Consider the following 27,327-nt stretch of genomic DNA (forward strand, 5'->3'; position numbering starts at 1 on the left):
TCATTTGGGCATTAAATATATTATTGCTTTTAATGTATAGTTTTTAGCTATCAAATCTGTGTGTTATACATAATAATTAACCCTGTTCGCCAAGAGTAATTTATCATTGCGCAAGTGTATATATATTGAGATTTTTAATTAATTAATACACGTCAACTCCAACCTATTAATTTTTCTTGGTGTAGATAAATTGATGACACACCGTATATGTTTTTTGTTATATATCAAAATAGCCCTTTCATTTTATTAGAATATTATTTTTACTTAAACTCATCAATAAATTGATAAAAGAGAACAAATTATTTATTTTCATGACGAAGCCTTAAATTCTACTAATCCACCTCATAAATTCACTGATCTGATTGGTGGTCCAGATGCTCATTGTAGTACATAGATGTTTTGCCACAAGTTGTTAATAGTAGGGATTATTTCGACTTTTTCATAACCAAGAAAAAAGAATACTAATACAAAACATATAAAACATTATTAGAGATTACTTTTAAAGTACTGCATACAAAGTTGGTATATTCATATTGAAAGTATAATTCATAATTCCTAAAAAAACGAACGAAAACTGGTTTTAGGATATCGATGGCTGAAGTAAATAAAGTCAAAATATTTTTTAGCATATTTTTTTATTTACAATTTCATTTTGGACTAATACATAGACAAATATTGTACAAACATCAATTTCACCATTACTTTTTTGATACACTCATCCCATGCACAGTTTGGAAGTTCATAAATGTATCAATTTATAATAATTTAACACTTACTATAACTGGTAATAAGATTAAGTTCTTCATTTAGTTCGATCTCCTCAGCTGCTACAATACTGCAGTTAAATATTGCAAAATAAGGATTAAAAATGCAACTCGGCGTGTGTGTGTGTGTGTAAGTAATAATTATAAGTATATCTTTTTGGTTTAATTAAAAGTGCCTCTCGCAACACACTCCGTTCACAGTCAAATTCGACGCACACATTAATAAATATTTTTCGCAAAATGCAGATCAAACGCTACTAGTAAACACATTTTTTTTTCAAATTATGATTCCGACCTCTACAAGTTAGGGACTTTTTAATTAGCATTCATTTTTATTAAAACAGCCTTTGCATTCAATCTCGTGTCGTTTTAAAATAACTCTTCTTACTTTCCTACTGCTAGAAAACTCGCAAACCTACACTTCAGAGTCACTGCTTTAATTTCTCCGTAGACTTTTTACACCTGTACAAACTCCAAATAAAAATAATATATTTATACTGCGTTTCGTACACTGTATATACAATAAACGCATACATATAAGCTTGCTTGAATCAAAGATTCTTCGTGTGTGACAAAGATTTCGTAGAGATCAGAAAAGTCACGGTTTTTCAATCCATCAAAAAACTCCTTACACATGGATATATTGTCAGCCAATTATGAAAGAAATGAGCATCTTAACACTTAGATTGAAAAAATTAAAACACATTTTATGATACAAAGTTCCAATTTGTGTTGATCGAATGAAACGATTTACAATTCTTGAGATGGATATTGAACAGTATAGTGTCACATAAATGTCTTGCATAATCAATTATCAGCTGCCGTTAAAAGTGGTTTTTGTTACCATTTCCTAATACTGGAGATTCGTCGTTTAATCTACATCTTGACATTCATTGTTTCATGAACAGTTTTTTCAGTGCAAATAGCGTCTATCGGTGAAAGTGTGTGTCATATATCTTATACATATAATAATCGTCAGAGCTATAGTGACAGGACTTCGGCGTAGTTAGGCCAACTATTGGAACAACTTGAAGTAAAATCAAACATTTTTCAAATCCGACAAGTAGTTTAAAATTTTCCGATTAAAAGGACTTAACACACTCCACGAATGTAATTATTCAATATGCACTCCCTTTATTCGGAAATGTGGAGAAAGCAACATCTAATTAGAATAAGTTCAACAATTATATATCCATTCCAGTTCATAAAATGTATGATTTTTTTAGAACAACTATGTAGTGCTGAGTGGAAAACTAAAAAGTGTTTAAAATTTGGCAGTGAGATAGAATAAGAGAGCTATTTTTTACTTAGGAGCGCAGGAGCGTTTCTTTAATCATTATGAATTAGGATATGCGGTTTCCATGTGTTTTGGCTGTTTTTCTGCTTTCAGGCGCTTTAAAAATGCGGCGAAAATCATAGGAAAACAACGCTCATCCCGCTTCAAATCTGATAGAAATCTAAAACCTCTAATACTTCCTTTTTTGCAAAGCCACATTTCGATCGTCGATGGTCAGAGCGCTGCTAAAAAGTATAACTTATAGTGAGCATTTGATTGAATCGATCCGATGCAAAAGTCACCTTTGGTGTGACGCGGGTAACAAGTTGCGTGTATGCTTTATTTAATAAATAAATAAGTTTTAAACCAAATTACACAATATAAAAATACAAAATAACGAAGCGCGCGTGCAGCACACTTGCTGTGTGTGTGTGTCCGTAGGCTGACAATAAACTACAGTAAAATGTCATGTAATAATCTGTTTTCAGTGATGGAAGGTTGGTCCAGCTCATCAAAACAGCTTTTTTCCTATCTTAATCTCTCATTCTCTAACAAATTAGTTAGTTGCGTACGTCGTATCAAAACCGAAGTGATCTCATTCACAACATCAGAGAGAAAATTCTCTTCTTACTCTTTAAATTACTCTTAACTATCAGCAGGGCGAGTCAAGTGTCTGTGTCACACGCGGGGAAAATTTACTTGGTGGTTCGATCAGATGTCGGCGTACTCGAGCGGCCGGTAGATGGAGGAGACGCCGCGGTTGGCGCCGGCCACCTTGGTCGAGCCGTTGTTGCTGATCCGAGGCACTTGCAAGGTGGCAAACACTGTGTCCGGAGACTCCGCGCTGCCAAAGCCTCTAGGGTGGTTCGCCGCTGGCAAGAACTTAGCGCCACGCGTCAGTGCCTGCGAAAGCGCCGCGGAAATTAGTCGCTCATCGTCATCCAATATCGCGTTGCTTGGAACAAATTAAATCTTCTGCCATGCGAGGTAACTCGGTTTACCAACAATAATTGGAAGTGGTTAATGAAGGATAAATAAATCCAGCGTGCAGGTGTGTAGACATGTGCATTGCCAAAGTGAGAGTTACAATCAGTGATCAACTCAAAAGAAAGGTGTTAGTACCGTGTGTGCGGTATTACATGCCTTGTACGATTTCAGGTTGAGGAAAACAGCTTTGATGTATGTATAGCAAGAGCGTTTGGATAAAATAAATAAATTCGGGTTGAACCTACATTATATAAAAGTAACAGTTGCAACTAAGATGTGCCATATTTTGCCTTCTAGAAATGGAAACGAAATGTCTCCAATTTTATTGCCCTCTAAAAGAATTCCGATGGGGGAGGGTGTAAATCATGCAAAATTGCCACTCTGTTCAATCAGAAGGACACTGTGTGACTATCCGCGGACTTGTGTGGATTTAATATATATATATATATATATATATATATATATATATATATATATATATATATATATATATATATATATATATATAAATTAATATTGTTGGTGTTGACAGGGAGCTGTTCTGTACATTAAGGATCTATTTTTCTCAACCTCTCGCTTATCTTAATGATGCCAAAATTTACCTTGCAGTGATGCTCTATTTTACACACAACTCAACCAAAATTTGCAGTGTGTGGTATATATACGAGTTATATATAGTTCAGAAAAGTAGTCACACCCAAAAAGCTCCACAGAGAATTTGGATTACTGTAGTGTCAGCAATTACTTCGAAAGAGAGAGATACACGTGAAATTGCGATTAGCACAAAGGAAAAAATTAAATAATATTATGTTACTCGAAAATAGATTGGTGCTTGTGTGAAATGGAAAGAGTAAAAACGATCAAGCAAGTTTGTGTTTGAAATGAAAGAAGAGAGTATAAGTGTATGGAGTGGCAAAAAATTGCTTGTCCAAATCCAACACCAATAGAGAGATTTAAGTATAGATCGTGTGTGAGCAAGAAAATGCAAAAGAAATGAGAGCCAATATATATCAAAAATATTACTGTTGCTAACATTGAAACTAAAATGATTAAATGAAAACGCCGCGTAGTCTAATTTCTTCGAAACATAGAGCTGATAAAATAATTTTAACCAATACACTGAGTGTCTTGGAATTTTTTGTGAATGTGTGTTGCATGAAAGCTAAAAACACGAAAAATCTATTGTATAATTGTTTAAGTCAATTTTCTACTCTCCGTTAAAATATTTTAAAAGTGTATAGCGTGTGAAAAATGCATTTTATTCAGCTCAATTAGACTACATTGGTTCAAAATAACAACGTTTCAAATTACTGCTCAAAATACTGATGCTGGGACATTATTGTCACCACCAAAAAGCATCTACCACAAGAGTATCGACAAGTTAAAAGAGTGTTAGTCGAAACGTAATGCCCCTGCCTGGATATTGAAATGAAGAACCAAAAAGCAGCTCAACGAAAAATAATAATGAAAAAAGAACCAAGTTGGAGAGAATAGTAATCAAAGGTACAGTAACAATTAATGAATGATTGACTCGCAAGTGCTCTCCTCAGGAAAACTGACCTCGTGGGAAAGTGTGCATCTTTCGTCAGTTCAGACCCGGCTGATAAGAGGTGCGTGCTACACCCTGGTTGGTGGCTGCAGCACCATGGGCGAGAGCCTCACCTTCTCTGCTGAGCTAATTGGGTGGCTGATTCCTGTGTGGTGGTACGCACCGGTGGCCGTCACCACGGCGCCCTGCATCATGCGGGGCCCGCCGCGCGGCGGCGACGTCGTGTAGATGGGTGGGCTCGCGAGGGCACCATTCGAGTCGTGGCTGGAACGCCGCGACTGGGCCAGGGGACCGCCAGGCGACTTCTCACTGCGGGCATCACCGGGCGCAATACACGCCACCGAGCTGTTAGGCGACAGATAGCACCACGCTCTGCAAGAGCGCCAACAGCGCCTTGTTAGAGCCAAAACAACCCGTCACCTTGCCACTAAGCAAGCATGCTTTTTGAATATGTACAATTCTAGTAGCTCTTTCGAATCATTCCAAAATCGGCTGCGGGCGTACCCTCGAGGGACGCGCGGCATGGTTTGGGGCTGTCGCGGTTAGTAGGATTTCAAAAAATTAAGCTCAAATATACATGGCTGAGAAAATTACGTGCTTCTCGCAAAACACTATCATACAACCATACTCATATTAAGGAGAGTAAAGGTAGGAGATGCGAATAAACAGCCAGAGTCACCATAAGAGGGGAAGGGGTGGGGGTGAACAACCAGCGAACAAGCGACGTTCATCCCCACCCCTTCCCCTCCTATGGTGACTCTGGCTGTTTATTCGCATCTCCTACCTTTACTCTCCTTAACTCATATCATGCAACGCAAATGAAGCACATTTCATAACAAATATTTTAATATAGACGTTCACAAGGCAAAAATCTATCAAACAATGCTTATATCAGGCAATGTTTGATATTGTTATTTTATTTAAAACCTTTACTTGAGAGCTATTGGTACAAATATAAAATCTAATTTATGCATTAAAAGACGATTCTAATCAGTCACAGCACATTAAGTCTCTAGAAGCAAAACGACTGATTGAATTTTAAGTAATTTTATTCACATGCTCAACATTTTGCATTGAGAAAGCCAAAAAGAACATTTTAATGTCCCAAATACCTCAAATAAAATTGAAAGCGACAGATGAAAGATGAGAGCTATTATTTTCAATGAGCTCAGTTTTCTAAAAAAAAATTATGCAGTTATACTTAATCAATCGATAGGAGTTATGAATTTCAGACGGTCCTTTGAAGTAAGAGACGACCTTATTGATTTCAATTTAGACTGGTTTTAAGTCAATTTATACATGTTTCAATACGGGTATTCATTCATTTATTAGTTATTATAATTTGTTTGCCCCCACAAAAAAGGTTTGATTTGCCAACTGATAGTTCAAAGGAATCATTAAATTCTGCATGAAGTTCATCTCTTATCATCAATTATAAACCTAATTTGTACTAAAAAAAACTACAGTTTGTAAACCATCGCATAAAATCTGACGAATATACAAAGAAGAGTGTAATTTTGTGATCTACTTTTTCAGAGAAATCTATCAAAATCAACATCATCTCTCCATTCTTTTCAAACAATGACTTTAAAATACAAGGAAAAATGTGTATATTTTTTTGGCAGAAAAACATTTATGCACCGATAATGTGGACGATTATGAAGAGTTTACAGGTATTTCAGGAAATTTAAATGGGATTCAGACGGGTTTCGGCAAAATTTTAAACGATTTTAATTGCTTAAGTCTTTGAATTGCGTGATTTGTACTCGTTCAGTGACAAAAAGCATATCATACGTAAAAACAATAGTCATTCATCCTTAATTTCCGAACCTACAATCACATCACGGATATCAAGCATACAAATAAATAGCAACTGTCATATTTCAGAAAACCATGCGATTTAAGATAGAACGAGAGTGCGACGAATATTTTCTCAGCCTGTTATTCATTAAAACTCTACTTCCTAGGGCTAATTGGTCCCAGTCCACTTAAAAGCAAGCGGCAATGGAGCCGTGGATGCTTTTACGAGGCCCGGGCATGCCCAACTAAAACAGGGGGCGCCTCATGTACACCAGGTATACACATTGTACTCTGCATGCTGGGTTAGCGTATGTTACACGTTCACTTGAATGCGGCGCTCGGGACGAGAATATACAATGCATAAAACGCTCAACCAGAGGAAACGGGAGCTTGAAAAATGGGCAAATTAAGTAGAAAACGAGCGCCCTTCGTCATGCATGACTTTTATCGCGGCGTGTGTGTGACGGAAAACGGGACGAAATATGAGAAATTTTCCGCGCAAATTGTCGCAAACGCTCCTGCCTGGATTCACCAGAAGAAAAAAGAGCAGCCGTCATAAATATTAGAATGCTGTTTTCTCGCAGCCTCACGCTATTTCATCCCGTTTTGCCAAAGCGGAAATGGAGGCAGGACTCTTGCAATCTCAGCGCTTTTTTGCTTTTCCATAAAATGGCCACTTTGCTCCACTCAAATAATAAGGCTTTGATTGCCAGAATCAATTTTCATTCCAAGCAATATTCAGCGCTCAAAAGATATGTTTTTCTTAGTATAATTCTCACCTGTTCAGTTCTCCAGTGGTTGGTTGGGTGTCATTACGACCTGGAAAGTTATAAATTAAACAAATTTAAATAAATAATACACTTATAACGTCAATGAAGGAGAGAGAAAGTTAATAACATTTGAGTAAAGAAAAATGAAGAAGGCAATATGGAAAAATAATCACACCTGAAGCTGTCACTCCAGTTGGCTTGACATAAATGCCATCAATCAAGGAATTAATTGGCTCGGCTAAAACAAAAAATATAAAAGGAAAATCACGCAAACGTAAAACACAAATCGATAACAAAGCAATCGCGCGAAATAAATGAACAGTGAAAGAATGAATCAAACAAAGCAGCCGCCTGTAGAATGCGACTGTTGTGCCACCCGCCTGACAAACAAGCATCGCGGGTGGCATAATACACTATATCACTGCATGCGATGGTAGCAGCGGGGGACAAATCACTTACGTTTGAAACAGCACGTCTCTTTACGATAGGCGCAGATGAGAACACACGCGGTGATTAGAAGGATGATCATTCCTACTGCTAAAATGCCAATCATAGCTATCATAGACACTGGATCTGCAGAGGAGGAAGACACAGATTAATTACGCTTGACGAGTTTCCACAACCGAGTCAGAGAGATATTAAAAAATTGTTAGTAAAGAAACAGTAAGACGTAAAATTGAAATAATTTAAACGAAATAAAGGGCACAGTTACATCAAGAATTGAAATCCTTGTATAAAAAGAATCTGCCATATTGTTACACTCCAGAAAAGTCCAAAGTCAAATCAGATACTATGCAAAAAGTCTCTACCAACAGTCACAATGAGATCCAATCGTAAAATGTTCAGTCTCATTTTTAATTGCAGAAATTTATAAGGTCAAGGAGCTTTCAAAATTTCCTTAAATAATGCATAACCAATCATGTCTCTAAACAATTAAATTATTTGAGACTTCACTTCTCAAAGCTCTCTGTCTAACTTCAAAATTTAAAAATCTGAAGTGCAGACTGGCCAAAAAATTAGCTCAAAAAAGCACATGCAGTGCTTCACACTGACGAAAGGAACTCAAGTCAAGTAAGAATCGTCCAAAAAAGAGTCAACTTAAAAAGATTCGTCTCTCAAACCACATTTCTCGTTCTCTCATCGATCACGCAGAAAAGACGGACTCGTCGTTTGAGTTGCGACGAGTCGCGCTTTTCAGCGTGGATGAAGTCCGTTTTGGGTTGGTGTTTGTGTATGAGTGCAAGGTTGTAAGCGAGAGAAGACAGGAGGTCAAGGAGGTTCAAGGAGATGGAGATTGCCCACGCGTGTTCAAACAGACGCAGGGCCCTCTGCTTCTTCCCTTGTACTTGAACATTACTCTGATTAATCGAAAAAATCCGCAGAACGCACACTCACTCTGACCCGATGGACCGCGTGACACACACGCGGACCAGCGGGATGCTAATCTCTACGGCCGCACCACCACCACCGGAGCGCGGAATGGACTCAAAGCGAGGCCCTCTGTTCCGTTTTTCTAATTACCAAACCACACACATGGACTCTCAATCACCACAAAAGGCTAGAGGCCGCGCCCAAGTTTCTCTATGGCCCATTCCGACGCCCTGCCCACGTCAAATTTTCACCCCTTCAAAAATAAACCACCCTTTGCTGTAAAATCAAACCGAAAATATCCGGGAAAGTCTGTAATAAAAGGAGTCAAAATGCAAAAAAGATGTGTTTGCTTGGGGGTCCACTCTTGAAACATGGGGCTGGGTTTTAAAAATCCAACCCTCACGGAGGTGCCATTGACGTGGGTGAATAGCAAACAAAATTGAGGACCACTTGCACCGAATGTGAAAAAACAATTTTTTTAATTGTTGAATAAAATTGAGATAAATCTTCCTTGGATTAATTTTAAATGCGAGTTAAAAAATTTGAAAGGTGCAAAAATTTGGTCCTCTAGCGGTGCGTTCTGCGGAGTGCATGTCACACAAAGTATCACAAAGTGCCGTAGACAATTAAGAATGAGTGCAGAAGGAAAGCAGAGCAGAGAGGAGGGACTGACTGCTGTGCAGGCGGGTGCGGGCGGTGTCCTCATCCACGATCTCCTGCTCACCACGGACGGCCAGCAGCACCGTGTGCCGGTCAGAGCCACGCTCGTTTTCTGCAGTGAGCGTGTAGCTTCGCGCGTCTGCTGCGTCCGCGCCCTTTATGTGGAATCTCGCTTCGTAACAATCTTCTCTTACGTCCTATCAATAAAATATTCCATCGTCAGCATGAGTAAGTATTGGAAAATTGGAAGTATGAGTAAAGTCGATTGTCGCACAACCTGGGCCAGCTCTTCAGCCTTGTATCTGCCCATGATCATTCCTGCTTCCAGCTGCATGCTGCCCCACTCCCAGCTGATCCTCCTGGGCCTTGGGTCGGCGCAAACCACCATTCTAATGATGGCGTCGTGACCTCTGGCCGCGTACACCTCTGCGCTTGGCCGGCGAACTACTTGTGGTGCACCTGAATCAAGACACGAAAATTGGTCACAATGCAGAAAATGATTTAATTAGAACTGGTGTTTCAATAGAAAAATCAAAATAAAAAATTGTCTCTAATGAGCTAATATTTGAACATAAAACAGTTAGGCAGGGGTGTTTGGAAATGAGGGGTTTTTCTGAAAATTATTGGCTACTAAAATAATGGTCTTAACAATTAACACTGTGCCTAAAAATAAACTTTAAAATTCACGCAAAAAAAGGAGAGGGAATTTTGAGCAACACAAACCAAAGGGAAATTTTGAAAATCTAAAATGTCCATAATTTTTTGAAGAAACAGCAAAAATATGAACTATTCTAACAGCAGTAAGTGTAAAAAATAATAATTAGAAAATGTACACGTAAAAGTCACAAATGTAGGGGCTCAATCAGAAATTATTTCAAACTTATTTCGAAACTGAAATTAGAATTAAACTGTGAAAGTAAAAATAGGAAACATTTTTATGAATTATAGAAAGTAGCCAGAAATTAAATAAATCATATGATTTATTATCTAGAATCTAACTCATTCATATCTTACCTTTGATGTGCACGGGGATAGGCTCGCTCTGCACGGGTCGCTCAACATTGGCGATTTTGTTGGCGGCGCGGCACACGTACTCGCCCTGGTGGTCGTAAGTCAGGTTGGTGAGAATCAAACGGGGCTCGGCGCCGCGCAGGATGACCTTATCCTCGGCAGAGCCGTCGGCGATGGCCATCGGGTGGATGGGCATCTTTTGGAGCCACTGGATGGAGGGTTGGGGATTGCCCTCGGCCTCGCACGTGAACGACGTCTGTGAGAAGAGCTGCGCGGTCACCTTCCTGTCAGGGCCCACGTGCAGAATCCTCGGGGGATCTGGAAACGAGTTGCACACTTTCTCACTTCGGGCTAAATAAACGTCACTTTCGGCGAGGTGGAACGACCCCTGAGCGGATGTCCTTCTCGCTGCTGACGAATATGAATTTGGAACGGTCCCTGCTGCGGGGGATGAATTTAATTTTCTCGGCGCGTTGCCGCCCGGAAAAGGTGGAGAATGGGAATGACTGTAATTCGTGTTGGCGCGATGCGAAAAATTGCTCCTTCTGGATCAACTTTCGGGGCGACGCAAACTTTATCGCTCTTAATGTTTTCCATGCCACGGCAACAGCTCGTTTCGCTACCGAAATATACGAAAGTGATGAAGACGTAAGACCAAACGAACACCCAGCAGATCCTCTTTGCGTAAATAGGAGCTCGTACGTGTTTTCAAATTTGCAGAGAAAGCCAATTATTCTCCACGCGATCCACTTGACGACTTTTCAAGACGGCAGTCGGTAATGTCTTGCAAATTAATACCGCTGCGCGCGAAATTAGATTTGTCCTGTGAGTCGCAGTTACGGGGAAGAACGCCGCTCGTGCCTGATTTGAATGTCTTCATTTAATAATCTCACTCTAATCCAGCAACAGCGGTGGCGGCGGCAGAGGCAGCAAGCAGGCAAGTTTCCGCCTAAATGCTTGCGGTTTGGCAATAATTTGCGTATAATGCCGCGCAGCATCTGCTCCTCGAAGCGGGCGCCTCCGCGCTTGTCAATATTGAGGGTACCCAGGGAAAAATATTCTACACCCCCGCTTGCGCGATATCCTCTTGTGTGCGCCTATGCCCATTCACACACACCCACATATGTAAAATGAAACAAAGTGCGAAGCGTACGTGCCGGCGCACCAAAATCAAATCACCGCCCGCTCACCAAGGGGATCGCGTGTCGCGGCCGGGTGGAACAAGCAGACGAATTGGCCGCAGGAATTCCCGACTCGCAGAAATTGAGAATGGTCGGGCAGACCGGTCGGCACTGAATTGCTCGCGTTAAACCGCAATCCCGATGCCGGGGGAGTATGACCAGAGGTAAATCTAATTTCCAGGCGAATTACAACGTAGTTGGTGATTTTCTGGCTGGCCGGAAATTTTCGAAAAGTTAAATGTAGAGGGGAGAGCTGGACTACTTTATTTAGCGTTCTGATATGTTCAAGCTCAATTTCTTGAAACAGTTGGATTTTTTAGTAAAAAACATATATAAAGGAATTTATTAGAAATATTTTAAGTACTGCAAAAAGTTTGCCTTTTTCTTTTAATCTGTGAAAATTAAAATATCAGGGACTTGTTTGAATCATGAGTAAACGTCCAAATCTTCATAGAAAAATCTTCTAACAGTCTAGTTTATTGAGTTAAATGCTGTTCTGCTACTTCAACAATATTATTTCCGCATTATGAACGGCAAAGTCCGGTTGATGTAGTTTCGAGACTTTAGGAAACCAAGTGGAAATTGTAAGCACGCCGCGTAATTTGTTTTCGGATTAAAATACCAGGCTAATTCAGCACAACAAACGGACGGGCCGGCGGCAAAACAACATTGCTCTGATCACCTGGGCTTGCTGGCCAGTCTGAATTTAGTGCCGGTGCAAACAGAAAGCGACGGCAGAGCACCCCAAGCGGTTTCCACCAATTCTCAAGACGTACCCAGAGTTGGGAACTATGCAAATCACGGCCTGGCCGCGGAGGCAGCCAGTTAGTTGGCCCCGAAATTAGGTGGCAGCATGGGCCTCTCGGTAAATAATTGACGGGGCTAGGGAACTTCATCAAAGACGGGATAAAAACAACCGCAGCTCCAGAGAACTGCCCGTATGTTAGCGGGTCGTCTGCCCCTTTGTGAAGGGCAGGCTGCACAAACTTTGTTTCCGACGAGCGGAAAAAAGTGGTGCCCAACAAGTTCTGCTGGCGAACAAGCAGAGGCGAGCCTGCCGGGCGTGAGAGCTGCGACTGCCGACCGCCGTGTAATTAGGCCGGCTGCATTGTAATACACGTTAGGAATTTAATTAACTCTGCGGTAATTGCGCGCGTCGAGCGAATCTGTATGCAGCAGGCTGCTTAGTGGGCGCCTTTTTTTCCCTGGCACACACTCGCGCGGCCCACACACTTTTGTGCCTGATGCTCTCGCGGGTATTATACGACTTAATTATATCACACCGCCGCTTAATTAATTTATGGCGAATATTAAAGGGGTGAACCTTGCACGGGTGCGTGCACTTGAAAAAAAGAATCGCGCAGAACCTCTTTCGTGCTTTCGTGGGGAAGGCAGCACCAGCAAGTGATTGCGTTTTTCATTATCGTGAGAATGAGGGCCGTGGCGAATATAAGTCGTGTTTAACCAAAAAAGCGGGGTTCCTGCCTTTTCAGCAGGGTCACTCGAGGGGAAAACGGTCGCCGAGAAATTTGCTAATCTGGCAACCACAGTAGCTGAGGCTAAAAATAACACAATCCGGGCTCAGTGGAAAATTTATTTTGGAGGGAAGGTGAAACCATTACTGAACAGAAATGATTTAATCTGTGATATTCTTAATAAGAATTTAGAATTACGTGAAAGAAGTTCTTTTGGGAGGGGAGTGTAACCTGTGATAGAAAAAGCATCCACTGAAAATCTTTTTGATATTTCAGGAATTTGGGTAAAATATTAATATTAAAGTAGACTTACACTTGACATCAATGTGTACGGAAAGGGGTTGGCTGGCACCGACGACATTGCGAGCCTGGCAGGTATAAGTGCCAGTGTCCGAGCGTCGGACCGGCCGCAGTGTCACCGTCGCATTCATAGTATTCAGAATATCAGCTTTCTGGGAACGTCGCCACGTGATCGTGGCTGGCGGGTTGGCATCAGACTCGCACCTCAGCTCCACGGTGTCTCTGCCCTCCTCGACGTCTTTGCTTGGAGCACCAACAAGACGAACCTCTGGAGGGACTGCAAATAAGAAATGGAAAATTTTAGAAACTTTTATATTTTCAAATTATTTTATAAGGTTAGCTATGTTCCTGAAAATCAAAAGAATCCCTTTGCTTTTCAACGCACACTTACATTCCTAAACGTTGAATTAAATGCAGCTGTAAAATTTCTTTTGTGCGCAAAATTGCATCTATAACTAAATAACCCCCTGAAGTAGGCTCATTGTTCAGTTCATGATACTTAAAATTTTAACTCTTTAGAAAGATTATCAATGACTTACAAAGAATATACCATGCCTGCAGTTTTTAGCTTTTAAGTTCTGGGTTGGGGATGACTTACTGTACGCACACTAATACATTTAAGAATGATAAATAATGTAATTAATGAATTAAAAAGGGCTGACTGAAACTATGAAGTCTTGTAATCAGAGAAGCAAGAAGCAATTTGGAAAGCATGGCTGTATGTTCATCTTTTTATATTATAGTCTCCTGAACTTTTTGAATTTTATTGGGTGCGTTTGAGGAAATCGAACCAGGAAATCTGACCAATTGCTGATAGGCAAACGTTCAATGACTACGCCGACTGCACTCGACTCTCTCCACTAGCAGGGAGAGCGGTAACGAGCGAGTTAATGAAATTACGAAGAGTTAATTACAAGTGACGCCCTCCGCCATGCACAGAGCGTCGTAATAGTGATACACCGGTCCGGCTACGAGGACATGCATCATTTGGTGCTCTCTGGCTACCACGAGGGCAGACACTCGTGTGTCATATATTAATTGCAGCAACCAGTGTGGCCATTCACTGCACGCCGCTCGACATCGTTTGTGCAGGGCAATTATTTTGTTGTCTAATTAGGCCTGCATTGTGCAGCGTGGGCAAAAAGCACTTCGACTTGCTCACTTCTGATTGATGAGCGCTGCTCGCATTAATTTCAAACGACTCTGGTACGTGAGTTGGAAAAAAAACGCTGTACGCAGGGGAGCTATATATGGAATGATGAGCACATTGTATGGGTATTTAATTGAAAATATAACGACCAAAGAATTTGAACTGAAATACTCTATTGATTTTTAAGAGGAATAAAAAGTGAGTCCACATGAAATTCATAATTATTTAATCTGCTTTTAATAACGCTAAAACATGACGCTTTATTTCCACATTGTAGATGAAAAAGTGGATAAAGGGAGATTGTAAAATACCAGTGGCTTGATGAATTATGTTCTACAGTTGGCCGTTTCATCCAGTGGGAAAATTCTACCATCCGCTGTTGTAATTTAATTGCAAGCACAAAATTTAAACAAGAACGACTCTGGCAGCTGCTCGTTCTCAATCACGGAAAAGTGCAATTTCTCTTGTCAAGCTTTTTACGCCGAGGGTGGTTCAGCGCACGAGCCCGCTTGCTGAAAGGTGTAAGTGATAGATGACCCGTTTTCCGCAAAGCAAAACAAATTGAGTGAAACAAGAAATTTACGGCTGCTCTGCAATAAAAAGGCCCAGAAAACAGATTTATGCGCGTAATAATTATTGAAAATGGCTCGATTTATAGGTAAAGCAAGCGGGCGAGGCTATTGAAAAAGTGCCATCGCAGGTTGTAATTCACGGATCTGTTGTGCTATACCGCATCCTGCAGGCCTCGTCGATGATTTACAACAGCGTTCGTGGCCGTAAAACCGAAGCATAAAAATGCAGGCCAACGATTGAGCATGCATGATTCCGGCGCCTTTTTATTTTTGCCCACCGTGTGTTTACGGCCGAGGTTTACAGCCCGTCAACAAAAGCGCGCCATTTATCCGCTGTACCGAGTTATTGGAATGTGATGATGCTTTGCAATTACGTTCCCTCGGTTTTGTGTGTTGTCCGTTCACTGACTATTCAAATATTCACTTGATATAATGGGCATCATTCGGAATTTAAAAAAATCTAAAATGATTGGCAAAAATTTTTAGATATTTTCCAAATGGCTTGCTAAATGTTTGGATCAAATGACAGTATTTATGGAATTATATGTCTGGAGAATAAATATTTACCAAAATAACTAATATCACTAGATCAAATCTATATCTTTTCACTTCCGCTTATTTGAAGCAAGTTTTTTCTGTAAATTCAACCCTCTGTAGAAAATCTGTGAGGAGAGAATATAGGCAGCGTGCCTGACACAGCGGCTGAGCAAATTGCCTACTTGCCCACTGCCGAGCTGCCTAATTGCACGCATCAAGCAAGAAAGCTGACTCGCTTGCTTCCTATCCATTGTCCGCGAGGGCGAGCACAAGGGCTGGTCCGAGATTTTTGTGCTAATTATTCCGTCAGTAGCGAGAGTAAGAGTGAGTGAGTGTATGTGTGTGTGTTAATGGGTGAGTGAGAGAGAGAGAGAGAGAGAGAGAGAGAGAGAGAGAGAGAGAGAGAGAGAGAGAGAGAGAGAGAGAGAGAGAGAGAGAGAGAGAGAGAGAGAGAGAATGTGGGGTCAGTCGAGAATTACTTTATTACGCCACTTGGCAAGTCAGTTATCTGGCTGTATACCACAACATCACCACACAGCCGACCTTAATTATCATCGCCGCCATCCGTCGTTTTATCAAAAGCAAGAAAAGGGTTTCCTAGCATAAGCGACTCGACCGAGTTTCCCATTTCACGAGCAATTGCACAGGTTACCTGTGCACTTAAACGGAAAATGTTTTCCAGTTCTTATGCTCTCGCAATAATTAATTTGTCTTATAATCTAGACCTAGAGAAATAGTATTTTAGCGTCCATAAATAGAAAACTAAAATTTGGGTTTTGTTTTACTTTGTTACTTTTTGAACGTTGCTCCTCGAGAACGACTTAGCACAACTCTATCGATAACATTGTTTCTTAAATTAGCTACAAATGAACACCCTTTGCAACACTTTTCCTGCTTAATAATTAACATCTCAAAAGGTCCTCTCAAAGAGCAGTTTCTTGTCTTCTCAATATCATCCCATTAATTTTAATCAGCTAGCATACTCGAATCCATTGCAAAGTGAACCGGCAGTTTTAATTGCATCATTCCCGCGCGCAGTCAATAAGTTTAATCAAATGCACTTAGTTAGCCGGGGAAATGAAAGGCACGTGCCGGAGCTAGCGGACTAATTTTATCTCGTTTTCTGCACAGCAGCAGGTCTGAATTTCTTTCCACTTTGCTTGCCACCACCATATGTCGCTGCTAAATATGTATGCAAGTAGCGTGTGCAATAAGAAAAGTAGCGCGCTCTTTGCTTAACAAGCGAGAGGATCCGGCACGTGTTAAAATATTTAATACGTTTGATTTCGACGGGGAAACTTTTGTAGCTCAAGAATTTCGCAATGGAGCACAAGGAAGGAAAGTTTCACCGCATATGCAGATGGGAAAAAGTTGGCTATCAGTTTGTCGAATGCGGAGAGAAAGAGAGCGCAGCACGCGGAAAAAGCTGCCTAACTTGAAATTCAGCCTATGCAGCCGGCAAAGTTGTGCGCTCGCGTGAAAAGGCAAGTTTCACAACTTGTGGAATACGGGCTGGCTGCTCGTGGAATTTTTTCACGGACCACTTTTTGATTGTCGCGCGGCGGACGATCACGTATCGGAAAACGATGCCGACCGAGTGAGCGTGGGTGTATCAAGAAGTGATTCTGCAAACAGAGATGATTGGATGGCGAAAGGAGCCTGCGGCGAAAGTAATTTCCTGATGGTACGATAAGCTGGTAACTATTTTTACAAAACCACCAGACAGGCATTTAATCAATTTGTTATCACTCTCGGTTTTACTCCCTATATCCATCTGGCTGCTGGCACAGGTACTTATGCCTGCGAGTAAAAACGCGGCTCGCTGTTGTTTCACCAGCACACAAATATGGAACTTTCCCGGCTCGTTACAAGTAGGATCCATTATTTTTCCCCGATGCTGGCTCATGTTTGGGTGCTGGTAATACGCGCCGATGTACCTCTGGGAGTAATCGACTGGATCGAATTTTGCGCTCTCGACACCGACGGCGGCTCTGAACACGCACTTTGCAAACAGGTCTTCGTTTGCACGCAGCAAGAACAACAGCGAGTGAAAGCAGGCTTAAAGTGAATGCCACAGACAAAAATTAGGGATGGGGGACTAAGTAACCCTCTCGAGCCGGCGTCGCGACACCTCGCACAAAAGGAAAATTACGTTACAAATTTAGCCATTTGCCAACTCGGCCGAGAGAGGGTGGGCAAAAACCCGCGGGCATGCGAGAAATTTTCCTGCCAGCCGTTGTGAAAAACGTCCGCGCGCTGAGGGAGCTGTTTTCGGCTGTTTGACACTGATTAATGAACACCGGGATCAACGGCCAGTGTCTCTTTAATTCACATCAAAACGCACTGACAGCAGCTCAGCCTTGTTAAGAGGAAATTCGCTTTAGCTGCCACTTCATGAGAGCAATTAGTTTATATCATCGGACAGGACATTCAAAATGTTGATTTTACTGATTAAACCTAATGCTTTGGCAAACAACATTTAATTAATAAGGACCGTGCCGCTTTGATAAATCTCTTGTTATTTGTTACACCATTAGCTTGTAAATGGGGACAAATGTTAAAATTCAAGCATATTTTGATGCAAATACTCTTTATCTTAAAAAAAGCATACCAAATTTTTTCGATTGATTACTACTTTTAAGCAGTCCTGGGGTAAATTATAAGCATTTATCCAGTTATTTTTTATATTGGGACATTTGACTGCTTTTACTTTAACCCCGATTCATTGGAACGAGAAACTAATTTTAAATTTTCTTCTTCTTTGCGTGGTTCCCTTTTTAATTTTTTATGGTCGTTTATTTTCACAGTTTGTCAATTTCATCCTTAATTCGCGAATTATCCTTTTCTTCAATAGTTCATTTACGCCAAGGCACAAACATAACTTTGATCTCCTCTTTTGTGAGTTTAGGGTTACGTTTCCATGCGAACAACCGCAGCGCAGCAACAAGAATAAACTACTACATATTGATCTCAAATTTCAGGGACCTTGAAATGGTTTCTTTTTTGTGAGCGACGAGCTCAAAGACCAAACGTCGGACAGAGATCTCGGAGACAATATTTGCTCAGCACACAGGCTGTCGATAGCGTGCGTCTGTAAGCGTGTGTGCGGACCTTCCAAGGCTTTTCTTTCGCTAATGGTCAACTCGTTTTTAGTCCGAATAAATGTATGTCGCCAACTCGGGCAAATCCGCCCCTTTTGGGGTGCTTTTGTTTTGTGGTCGGAGAGCGGAGAGCGTGGGACCTACCGGCCTGATACCGCACAACTTTTTCAAAGCCGCGAAAGCGTTGGGAATGAAGTGATAAAGGCCAGTGGGTTCGCTGCTAATGCGTCATGTCCATTCCGCTAGCTAAATAATTGAAATTCGCGGGAAAAAGTTGGTGCGCCGAAGAGAGGGCAAAAAGTCAGCTGTGTTCCAGAATGTATTATAATAATGAACTTTATCGAGGGATGAAGAACGCGAAAAGAAGAAAGTTTCTCGCTACTTTCTCTTTGTTATCTTTAAAAATTTAGCCACCGCGCACGCCTGCCAGGGTTGCCATTTATTATGCTTCTTAACAAATGGGATGAATAAATAAATTGCACGCAGAGTGACTTCGCCCTCACCTCCCTCTCTCCGTCTCTCTCGTCTTGACGAGCCAAGAGGGCGCAGCAAGCCAACCCCCGTCGTGACTAATAAAAAAGACAATCTTAACTCGCAGAAACTTCCTGCTTGAATAATTAAATTTTCCATAACGTCATAAACAAACGGAATATAACTCGTGAAGCTTTCAACTCTCTCGCCAGCATCATCTAGCGGCTCTGCTGTTAGCATTTATTTTGCTTTACTCTCACTTTTAAATTGTTTTCGCCCTTAAACAAGATGAAAGCCTGCCCGTCCCGAATGGGGAATCATACAAATGGATTTTTAAACAACTCACGTAAAAATAATGTCATTGAAAGCATGATGAAAATGCGCCATTTGCGCTCACTCTAATCTTCTCATATCTAGCTGTACGAATTTTACAAAGTGATTTTAGCCTACACCTTTTTTGCATTTACAGATGTTTTAAATTTGAAAATAATATTCATTCATTCTTCAGATGAGAGAGCAGTTCTTTAACCCTCAAAATCGTCATATATGGAATGAAATTCACCATCACATTTCGTTCATTTATAAGCAACCGTCGCTACACTCTTGAAGAACCGCCAACTTTCACACTTAAGTGTATCTCCCCAAATGTCCCTCTCCCTATGGCTTCCTACTGCTCGCTCATGAAATAGGTAGATATACATTTTTTATACCTTGCGGTATATGCATTGTGACATTACTTGTTTCTGTAACTGCTTTCATTACGTGCCGGGCCACGTGTGGTCGTCACACATACAGCGAATCGATCGTCGGATGTGACATCTCTGTGCCCAAGTCGGCGTGCACGTTACGAGAAGTAGCACTCTGGTATTAAAAGACTGAGGCGCCGGGGTAATGGGTATTTATGTCCAGGCTAATGGCGATTCGATAAATGCTCAGGCAGGCATTCCTCGACTCAATCTGGGTTCGCCGTTCGGGCGAAACAGCAAGCAGCTCGCTCTCGCCCCGCTTGACAGCATGCCCGGCCAATATATCTGGCCGCCGCCGCTGCTGGCCAGGCCTGAAATGGCTTTGCTTACTAAAAAAGTAGGCCGAGCAAGCGAGCGCGTCGTCGGGCCGAAACGACGCCAATTCCTGAGGAGCTGTACATATATACTTTTCCTCGTTACGACTGTTGGAAAGATCAGCGTGCACGGGTTGCAAAGCGTGTGTGCGTTTGTGCCGTGCTCATTAAATTGTTGCCCGGGGCATTGTATGCCGAATTGGATTTGTTTTCCTTGCGGTTGAACAGCAGGGTGGTGCTGCACTGAGCCTAATTATAAACGCGGGACCATGCTGACTTGCTGCTACCGAAATCGGGCTCTTTCCTGGTTCGATTGTTTTGTGAAACATGGTTGATTAGAAACACACAAGCTTACAGCTTGCTCTTGTTACCCCAAACAAAACATATAGGGCAAAAAACAGACTGCTCTCTCAAACACTCTATTATAAATTTTAAGGTTATATTTCATTATTAGGGTAACTCGTTTAACATTTCAAGGAAAATTTAGCGCTTCAAAATACGATTTTTTTGTTTGTAAGCATTTGAAAATCTTGAGTAAACCAGCCCAGGCTGCCTTAACGACACTATTCTAACAATTCCCCAAATCTATTCACTCCATACTAATTCGGCGGAAAGGGAACGTTTGGTTCGGGAAATGATAACAATGAATTACGGATCGGTGGCGAACGGCAAGTGAATCGATTTGGCGCTCAAGCAGCTGTGAGCGCCGTTTGGTCCCTGATTACGAAGTAGCTGGCTAGCGTATGCACCTAAGGCACTAATTTACATTCCTAACGGAGTAGCCGGTAGTGACGGCAATGCAGCTTTGTTTACAGAAAAATCAGCAACAAAAGAAGACAAGGGAGAGTCTCTTTTGCATGCAGCAAACAAAAAGCGGCTCCCTTTCTGCTCTTCGCCCCATTCAGGGCGGTTAGGAACGCAGAAAAGTAGCCGCCGCGCGGACCGAGCCGAGTATCAAAAAGAAACGAGTCGGCTGGCTGCTGCTGGTGCTGTGTGTGTGGATATTTTTATTAAGCACAATACCAAAACTCGGCTTTTGTTTGCGAGCGCTCTCGACGACTTGTAATGCGCCCTTACAACTCAAGTTCGCTTTGCGAATAGCGGCGGGTGGCGGGCCGTGTTTTCTGCTCCGCCATTCCGCCATTGTCAGGGGAAAAGAAGAAACAGTACAGTAACTCGCATAATCAGAATAAACACATACAAAGGGTCGGATTTTCACTTCGTGTGTCAAAATTAAATTAGAAAAATTACCGCCCGCGCGTGTGCGTTATTACGTGATAGCCGTCAGGTAAAAAGACGGCGTAAATGTTCAAAAACTGAGCTCACGTACACTCGCGTTTGTTTCGCCGCAGCTTTGCGAAAAAATATTTTACAAACACAGCCGACACACACGCTCCGACGACTGCCACAGCTGCTGCTGGATAAATAAAGTTTGCACACGGACGTGATGCGATGCGCCTGTGTGTCGTTATTTTCACAAACGCTTGCTCGCTCGCGGTTGTAATTATTATTAATGAGAGCTCCGCCGTTTGTTCGTTTTATGCTATGCAGAACAAACATTTAAAGAGTTGTGCGCTCTTTGAATTCATAATTTTACGTTAATATTGGGACGAATTCGCTTTTTGGAAAAAGAGCCGCCGCTGGGGAATGCCACCGGGGTAAACAACTTTGTGGCATTATTGGGCCCAAATTTGAAGTCAAACGCCACGCCAACAGGATAATGAGACCGGCATTTGTGAGTAGCACAAACACAACTTCGGCACAAGTTATTACGTGTTCTCCCAATTAATATTTGCTTTGATCTCTCCCGTCGACTTTCATTCACATCCCTGCCATCCGCACACTTAATAAATACGACCCACAAAGGGAAAAAGTGAAATTCCAATGGTTCGACTTTTAAGTATACTTTTGATCAAATAATTAAATCCAATGTTCAGTAACAAAAAAACTCGCCAGTCTAATTGCGACAACAGTGCCAAATTAAAATGTTCGACGACGAATTGATTGTTCCTTTTATCATTTTGCCAGCAGTGCGCCAAATTGAATTTTTTCACGAGTTGGACCTCTAAAAACAAGTTCAAATTGAGCCACACGGCAATGACTCTTTATTTGAGTATGAAAATTCAGCCGACCTTTAGCGACATTTATTCAAATATTCTCCTTTCTGAGCACAGTCATTTATCACAAGTGTCACACCTACCCAACATCGCGAGGGAACAGCTGTTTAATTAATTTATATACGGTTGGTGTCACGATAAAGCTTTCATCGAGGGCATGGTATGCAAACCATACATTCCAACATGTTAACACGGTGTAAAATTTATGAACGTGGCCTTTTTCAGCAGCGGGTGTGTGGTTTGACGCAAACACAACAAAAATTCCGTTTTGTCACGCCGCTGAACGTGCACGACGGCGCAGCCAATTCTAGCTCGTGTGTGTGATCGAGTGGCTGAATTATTCACAATTATACAAAAGAGTTTGTTTCGATAATTGACGCTCACAACAGTGTGAAAACATCTCTTTTTATCGGCTGCGACTGCCGCCACCGCCGCCGGGCAGCACGAACCGTCGGCCATGAATAATTTATAAATCATCATTCGGAAATGGATTGGAAACACACTCTGGTGCATAATTGTGCGCAAAGTTGCACTGTTTGGCTTGCGGCTCGATGCCGGCATGCCAGTTTATCCATATACACAGAACGTGACTTTTGCGACCTATACCAGTCGCAAAATTTCACAGTACCCAAATGAGTTGAAACTGATTTCATCGTAAACGGCTCAGTGCTTTGTTTGAATTGAACCCATGTTCTGTGCATTGGTGTTTCAATTTATGATTTACATTTGGTGCATGATTCACAAAAGATTGCAGGATTATTCGTTCGAAGAGAATGAATTGGGAAATTATAAAAATTGTAATTGTAAGACAATCCAATTTAGTGGTGAAATGTTTTACAAGTGTGGTAGGAGTTTTTTGTCTCTTTGATTAAACCAATTCAAAGAATGTATATTGTATTTCAATAACAATAACAGCGACAAGAACATTTTAATATTATAAATTTGAATGAATTATATTAATATAATAATTGTAAGGTTTTTTTTGTTAATTTAAACTAACTGTCGATCAAATTGACTGAATTTCGTAAACTAAATTAACAGCAGTGGTTGAAACTTGAAACGCAATCGTAACCAGCAACTTGGATGTCTATAAAAATGTATATAATTTGCAACAACTTTGTATAATCACGCAATGCCTTGAGTTGAGCCAGTATTATATTATCCTCTTTAATATATTGGTGGTTTTGAGAAATGGGCCACTTTTTTATTTAACTGTTGTGATACTTGTGACGTACATTCCCTCAAATATGTTCAAAGAGACAACGCAGTTTATCGAGCTAGAGTGAAAATATGCTGCGGTGGCAAACTAAGCGAACGTATCGAAGCCATTCACGGCGATATTTTCACGCAGCATGTCATTAGGGAAATTGCAAAAGAGAGACGACAAACTTTGCTCATCACAGCCTCGCAAATGTGGTGAAACAAGGCGCACCTCCTGTTCCTGTCTGGCGTCCGTCGACGCCACCCCGCCGTGTATGTCATTTAAAAACGAGAGGCTGCATCTCGCTGTCCGCGTAAACCGAGCGGTGGCGGCAGCTGGGGCGCTTGCTTGTTGGTATTCAAGACGTGCGCGGCCGCTTGAAAGTGGGTTACTTTATCACCGGCCCCCGAGTGTTGAGGATTCGTGTACGTACGCTTCATGGGCCATATCTGCGTCCTGGGGGGACCGGCACGGCTGGCTGGCTTGCATGCGGGCAGACGCAAATAATTATTTCCCTCAACACTCGGGAATATACATGCGTGCAAATAAGGCCTCAAACGACCGAGAATTAGATTAGACGCGTGTGCATTTGGTCAGGGCAAACAAAACCAAAATGCACCCAGCACAAGGAGAAACGCACCCCAGGCGGTAATCAACCCTCTGCGCGAGTTGGTGCGTTGTGTGCACTTGCTTCCTACAAGGTAATTACTCGTCCGGGCACGTCCTGCTGATTCACGCAGAATATGATTTGCTGCTGCTTAATGGCGAGGAATATATACGGACAAAAATTTAACTTTCAAATACGTGAATAGAGATGAATCCTCTCTAGGCTACAGAAAGAATGCCCTTTTTCTGTTAGAAATTCACGACAAGCTTCTGAATGACGCATTTTTTGTCGTAAAATAAGTAAAATAACACGTCACTATCGCGTGGCAAAATAAAAAGGGACAGAAATTTCTCGGAAGACGATCCTTTTTCAAGAATACATCAGTGCAGAGAGGTCTCTGGAGAGGAGGGCAAAATTTAGTTCATCCGTAAAACTTTGCCAGCAAAAAGTTGGGCAAAATTTCGTTTGAAGTGTACACTCAAAAGTAAACATTCCGCGTCAGCGACGACGAAGACGATGTGCCCTACCGACGTCTTATCAACCTTAAAAAGTTGCTCGGGCTGCCGTATAAATACCAGAAAACGGAAGCGACGGCCGTGCGTGCTGATAAATTTACTCAGGCACGAGTTGTCCAAACATCATCTGATGGAAGCTGCGCCACGTGTCCCAGGGGCATTGATTAGGCAAGACTAATTAGAGGGAATCGTAAAATTGCGCCACCAGACGAGCTGCCTTTTTAGCAGCGAGCGGGTCGAATTTATGAAAGGTCAGGTTGGCAGCAAGAAATTTGACGGCAGGCAGCACCTTCTTCGGAACAATGCCTCCGCTCCATTAATTCTCTGCGACAATGGCTGCTGCAATTAATACACGACGTCTGGTGAGCGCAGGAGTCAGTGGATAGGAAAATCTTCTGGGAAGGGAGGCGCGAAAATTCGATCAAAATAACCGGCAGCGAGAGTGAGATTTTCATCGTGAAGATTTATAGCTGCCAAAGTGACTAATTAACTGTGGAACGCAGCAAAATTTTAATTTCGTGCTCGGATTTTACCCTTGGCACTAGCTCAACTGGTGAGTTTGTTGCTTCTTATTGTTGGGTGCCCAGAGCGGGCTTAATGAAGAGAAGAACAGACGACGAACTTAAATTTTAACCATTTCCTTGGGCGGAGGTGCACGAGAACAAAGATTTCCGAGGATACAAAGGATTTTTAAACAAAGAGGTCCAGCTTCCTTGTCTTCATTCGAGTCGGGTTCTTAAAAAACACGCCAAACTTTTTATTTCCTCTTTTCACGTCGCTCTTTTCCTCAGCATAATTATCATAATCAGCGCGCACTTGGCCCGAAATGACGCGCCTGCCCTTTCTTCCTTCCCTCGCCGGCGCGTAGAGTGAGTAATATTTAAAGAAGCGGCGCGTTTTCTTTTATGGCCATGTTATTCTCTAGCCCGTGGCGAAGAAAAAACTACCCGCGCTCGCGCCGTGCTCTCCCAAACATAAAGCAGCCTTCCTTTTACTCTCGAAAAATATTATTTTTGTCTTATCTCGTTTCTTCGTACTTCATGTTTTTTTGCACTTTATGCGCACGGAAAGCCTACTCGTGCAAGCAAAGAGTTCTCGCTTCTATCTCACGCCAATATATCATAATATGCACTCTCGGACCGCCGCTTTCGTTCTCGATAAACATTTCAGGCAGCACTCAGTCAGCAATGCTCGCCGGAGCGAGAGTTAATGCGAGAGGTACTCACATCTGACGTCCAGTTTGACATTCACGTCTAATGACCGGGAAATGTACAAGTCGTGCTCCGCCACGCAGCGCAAACTGCGTCCATGGTGCCTCTTCACCACGGCCAGGTCCAGCACTGAACTGGTAGACCAAGTCTTCGGGTTGTCCTGCTCGCGGACGGAAGTCTGGTTGCCGGTGTCCGATAAAGACTCCTCACCTGTGAATAAAATTAGGTTTAAATTACAAATCGGAAATTAGCAATATTTTTCTGTGGGAATCACTCATTTGAAACAAATTTTAATTAATTAAAAAAATACCCGTAGGAAATTAATTTCAACAAAAGGATTTAATTAATGCTTCATTTGTCTTTGCGATCCTTTTGAAGAGGAGTTTATTCGCAGGAAGGGAGAGTGGCGGGGTCCATTAGATTTTGTCACTTGCATAATATATTATTGGATCATGCTCAGAAATAAGGGCTACCAATAGTTTTCTAACTCTGCAGCGTGAATTTTATTTTTGTAAGTAAAGAACTGCTGATGAGGGTTGAAGGCCGAAACAACAGATCCTGCATCTATAATTTTTCTCTTCACAATATGGCATACAGAATAGAATCCTACAAAGAGAAGAATTTCTAACATCCTTTGGGTCAAAACTAATTTTGATGGCTAATTTTCAATTGATAGTTTATATATCGCTTGCTCTATCATTAAATTTTTAGCTGACATTTCATGGAATTCAAACTCAAAATTATCAATTTTTAAACGTAAATCAAACTCTAAAATTTTCATTGCATATTTTCATCCATACTTACATATAAATATAAATGTGACGTGTTAATTGAATAAAAATCAATTCAGCTCTTAAAACACTGGAAAAATTCCTGATTGAACCTGAATAATGGTTTCAATACGTTAGCCCTTCCCTCATTTTTGCTACTTTTGGTACGTAAAATTCGGCAGAAGGAAAGAGGACCTAGATATTTTATGCATCCTATACACCAAACACGAGAATCGTATTTTTGCACTCACCGAGCATCCACTTGAGCTTGGCAGGAGGATTGCCGTAACGGCTAATGCAGCGTAAGGAGGCCCTCTCACCAGATTTGGCACTCACGTTCTGTCCGGGTGCCATTTGTGTTGCATTATACTCGATTCTGGGCCTCTGCGGAGCAACTGGAACAGAAAATACATGCGGCATGTTAAATACAACTTACGCATCGGAGGAGAAATATTGCGAAAACACAACTGTGGGGAAAAATGGAGTGGAATGATTTCGATTTGGCATTAATCCGTTTCCGAAGCCATCCGGCCGGGGAAAACTACAGTTTGTTGTGTTTGTTTCATAAATGCATATTGATGGACGGTGTTGATCGAGTTTTCGGATGTTTATTTGAAATGGGTTTGCCAAAACTGACAAGCAGAGCCATTGATTTTAGATTTAATTTAATAACAAATCCGTCCGAGTGACACGTTCACAAAAAGGCCGTATTGGAAACGCATTTCGGCCAAATTTGCGTGACGAGTTTAATTTAATTTGCGGCCCGATAAACAGCCGCGGCGGAGAGCAGATTTTCCGTGACACTGGACACAGCCCTCGCAGCGTTTAATGAGAAATTCTGTCTCTCTCGGTTCTTTTTAATAAGTGCAGC

The 27,327-nt window shown here is 41.7% G+C and overlaps 1 protein-coding gene across 10 annotated transcripts in view; it reads right to left on the bottom strand.

Annotated features, from left to right (window-relative positions):
* Positions 1–616: 616 nt before the first annotated feature.
* LOC135942077 (kin of IRRE-like protein 2) overlaps positions 617–27,327 on the bottom strand; it is a 160,992-nt gene continuing 134,281 nt past the window's right edge. For 2 of the 10 annotated variants that reach the window (XM_065487998.1, XM_065487999.1), the window contains exons 4-14: positions 26,708–26,851; positions 25,702–25,896; positions 13,158–13,421; positions 10,192–10,506; positions 9,455–9,636; positions 9,191–9,374; positions 7,606–7,719; positions 7,322–7,384; positions 7,156–7,195; positions 4,690–4,948; positions 617–2,943 (exon numbers count right to left, since the gene is read on the bottom strand). In XM_065487998.1, coding sequence (XP_065344070.1) covers positions 2,752–2,943; positions 4,690–4,948; positions 7,156–7,195; positions 7,322–7,384; positions 7,606–7,719; positions 9,191–9,374; positions 9,455–9,636; positions 10,192–10,506; positions 13,158–13,421; positions 25,702–25,896; positions 26,708–26,851 — 1,952 coding nt within the window. In that variant the 3' untranslated portion in view covers positions 617–2,751. Of the gene's footprint in view, positions 2,944–4,587; positions 4,949–7,155; positions 7,196–7,321; positions 7,385–7,605; positions 7,720–9,190; positions 9,375–9,454; positions 9,637–10,191; positions 10,507–13,157; positions 13,422–25,701; positions 25,897–26,707; positions 26,852–27,327 lie in introns of all 10 variants that reach the window. The other 8 variants (XM_065488000.1, XM_065488001.1, XM_065488005.1 and 5 more) reach the window with 8 other exon arrangements.

The sequence above is a fragment of the Cloeon dipterum genome, chromosome 4, assembly GCF_949628265.1.
Source record: "Cloeon dipterum chromosome 4, ieCloDipt1.1, whole genome shotgun sequence".
Classification (NCBI taxonomy): Eukaryota; Metazoa; Arthropoda; class Insecta; order Ephemeroptera; family Baetidae; genus Cloeon; species Cloeon dipterum.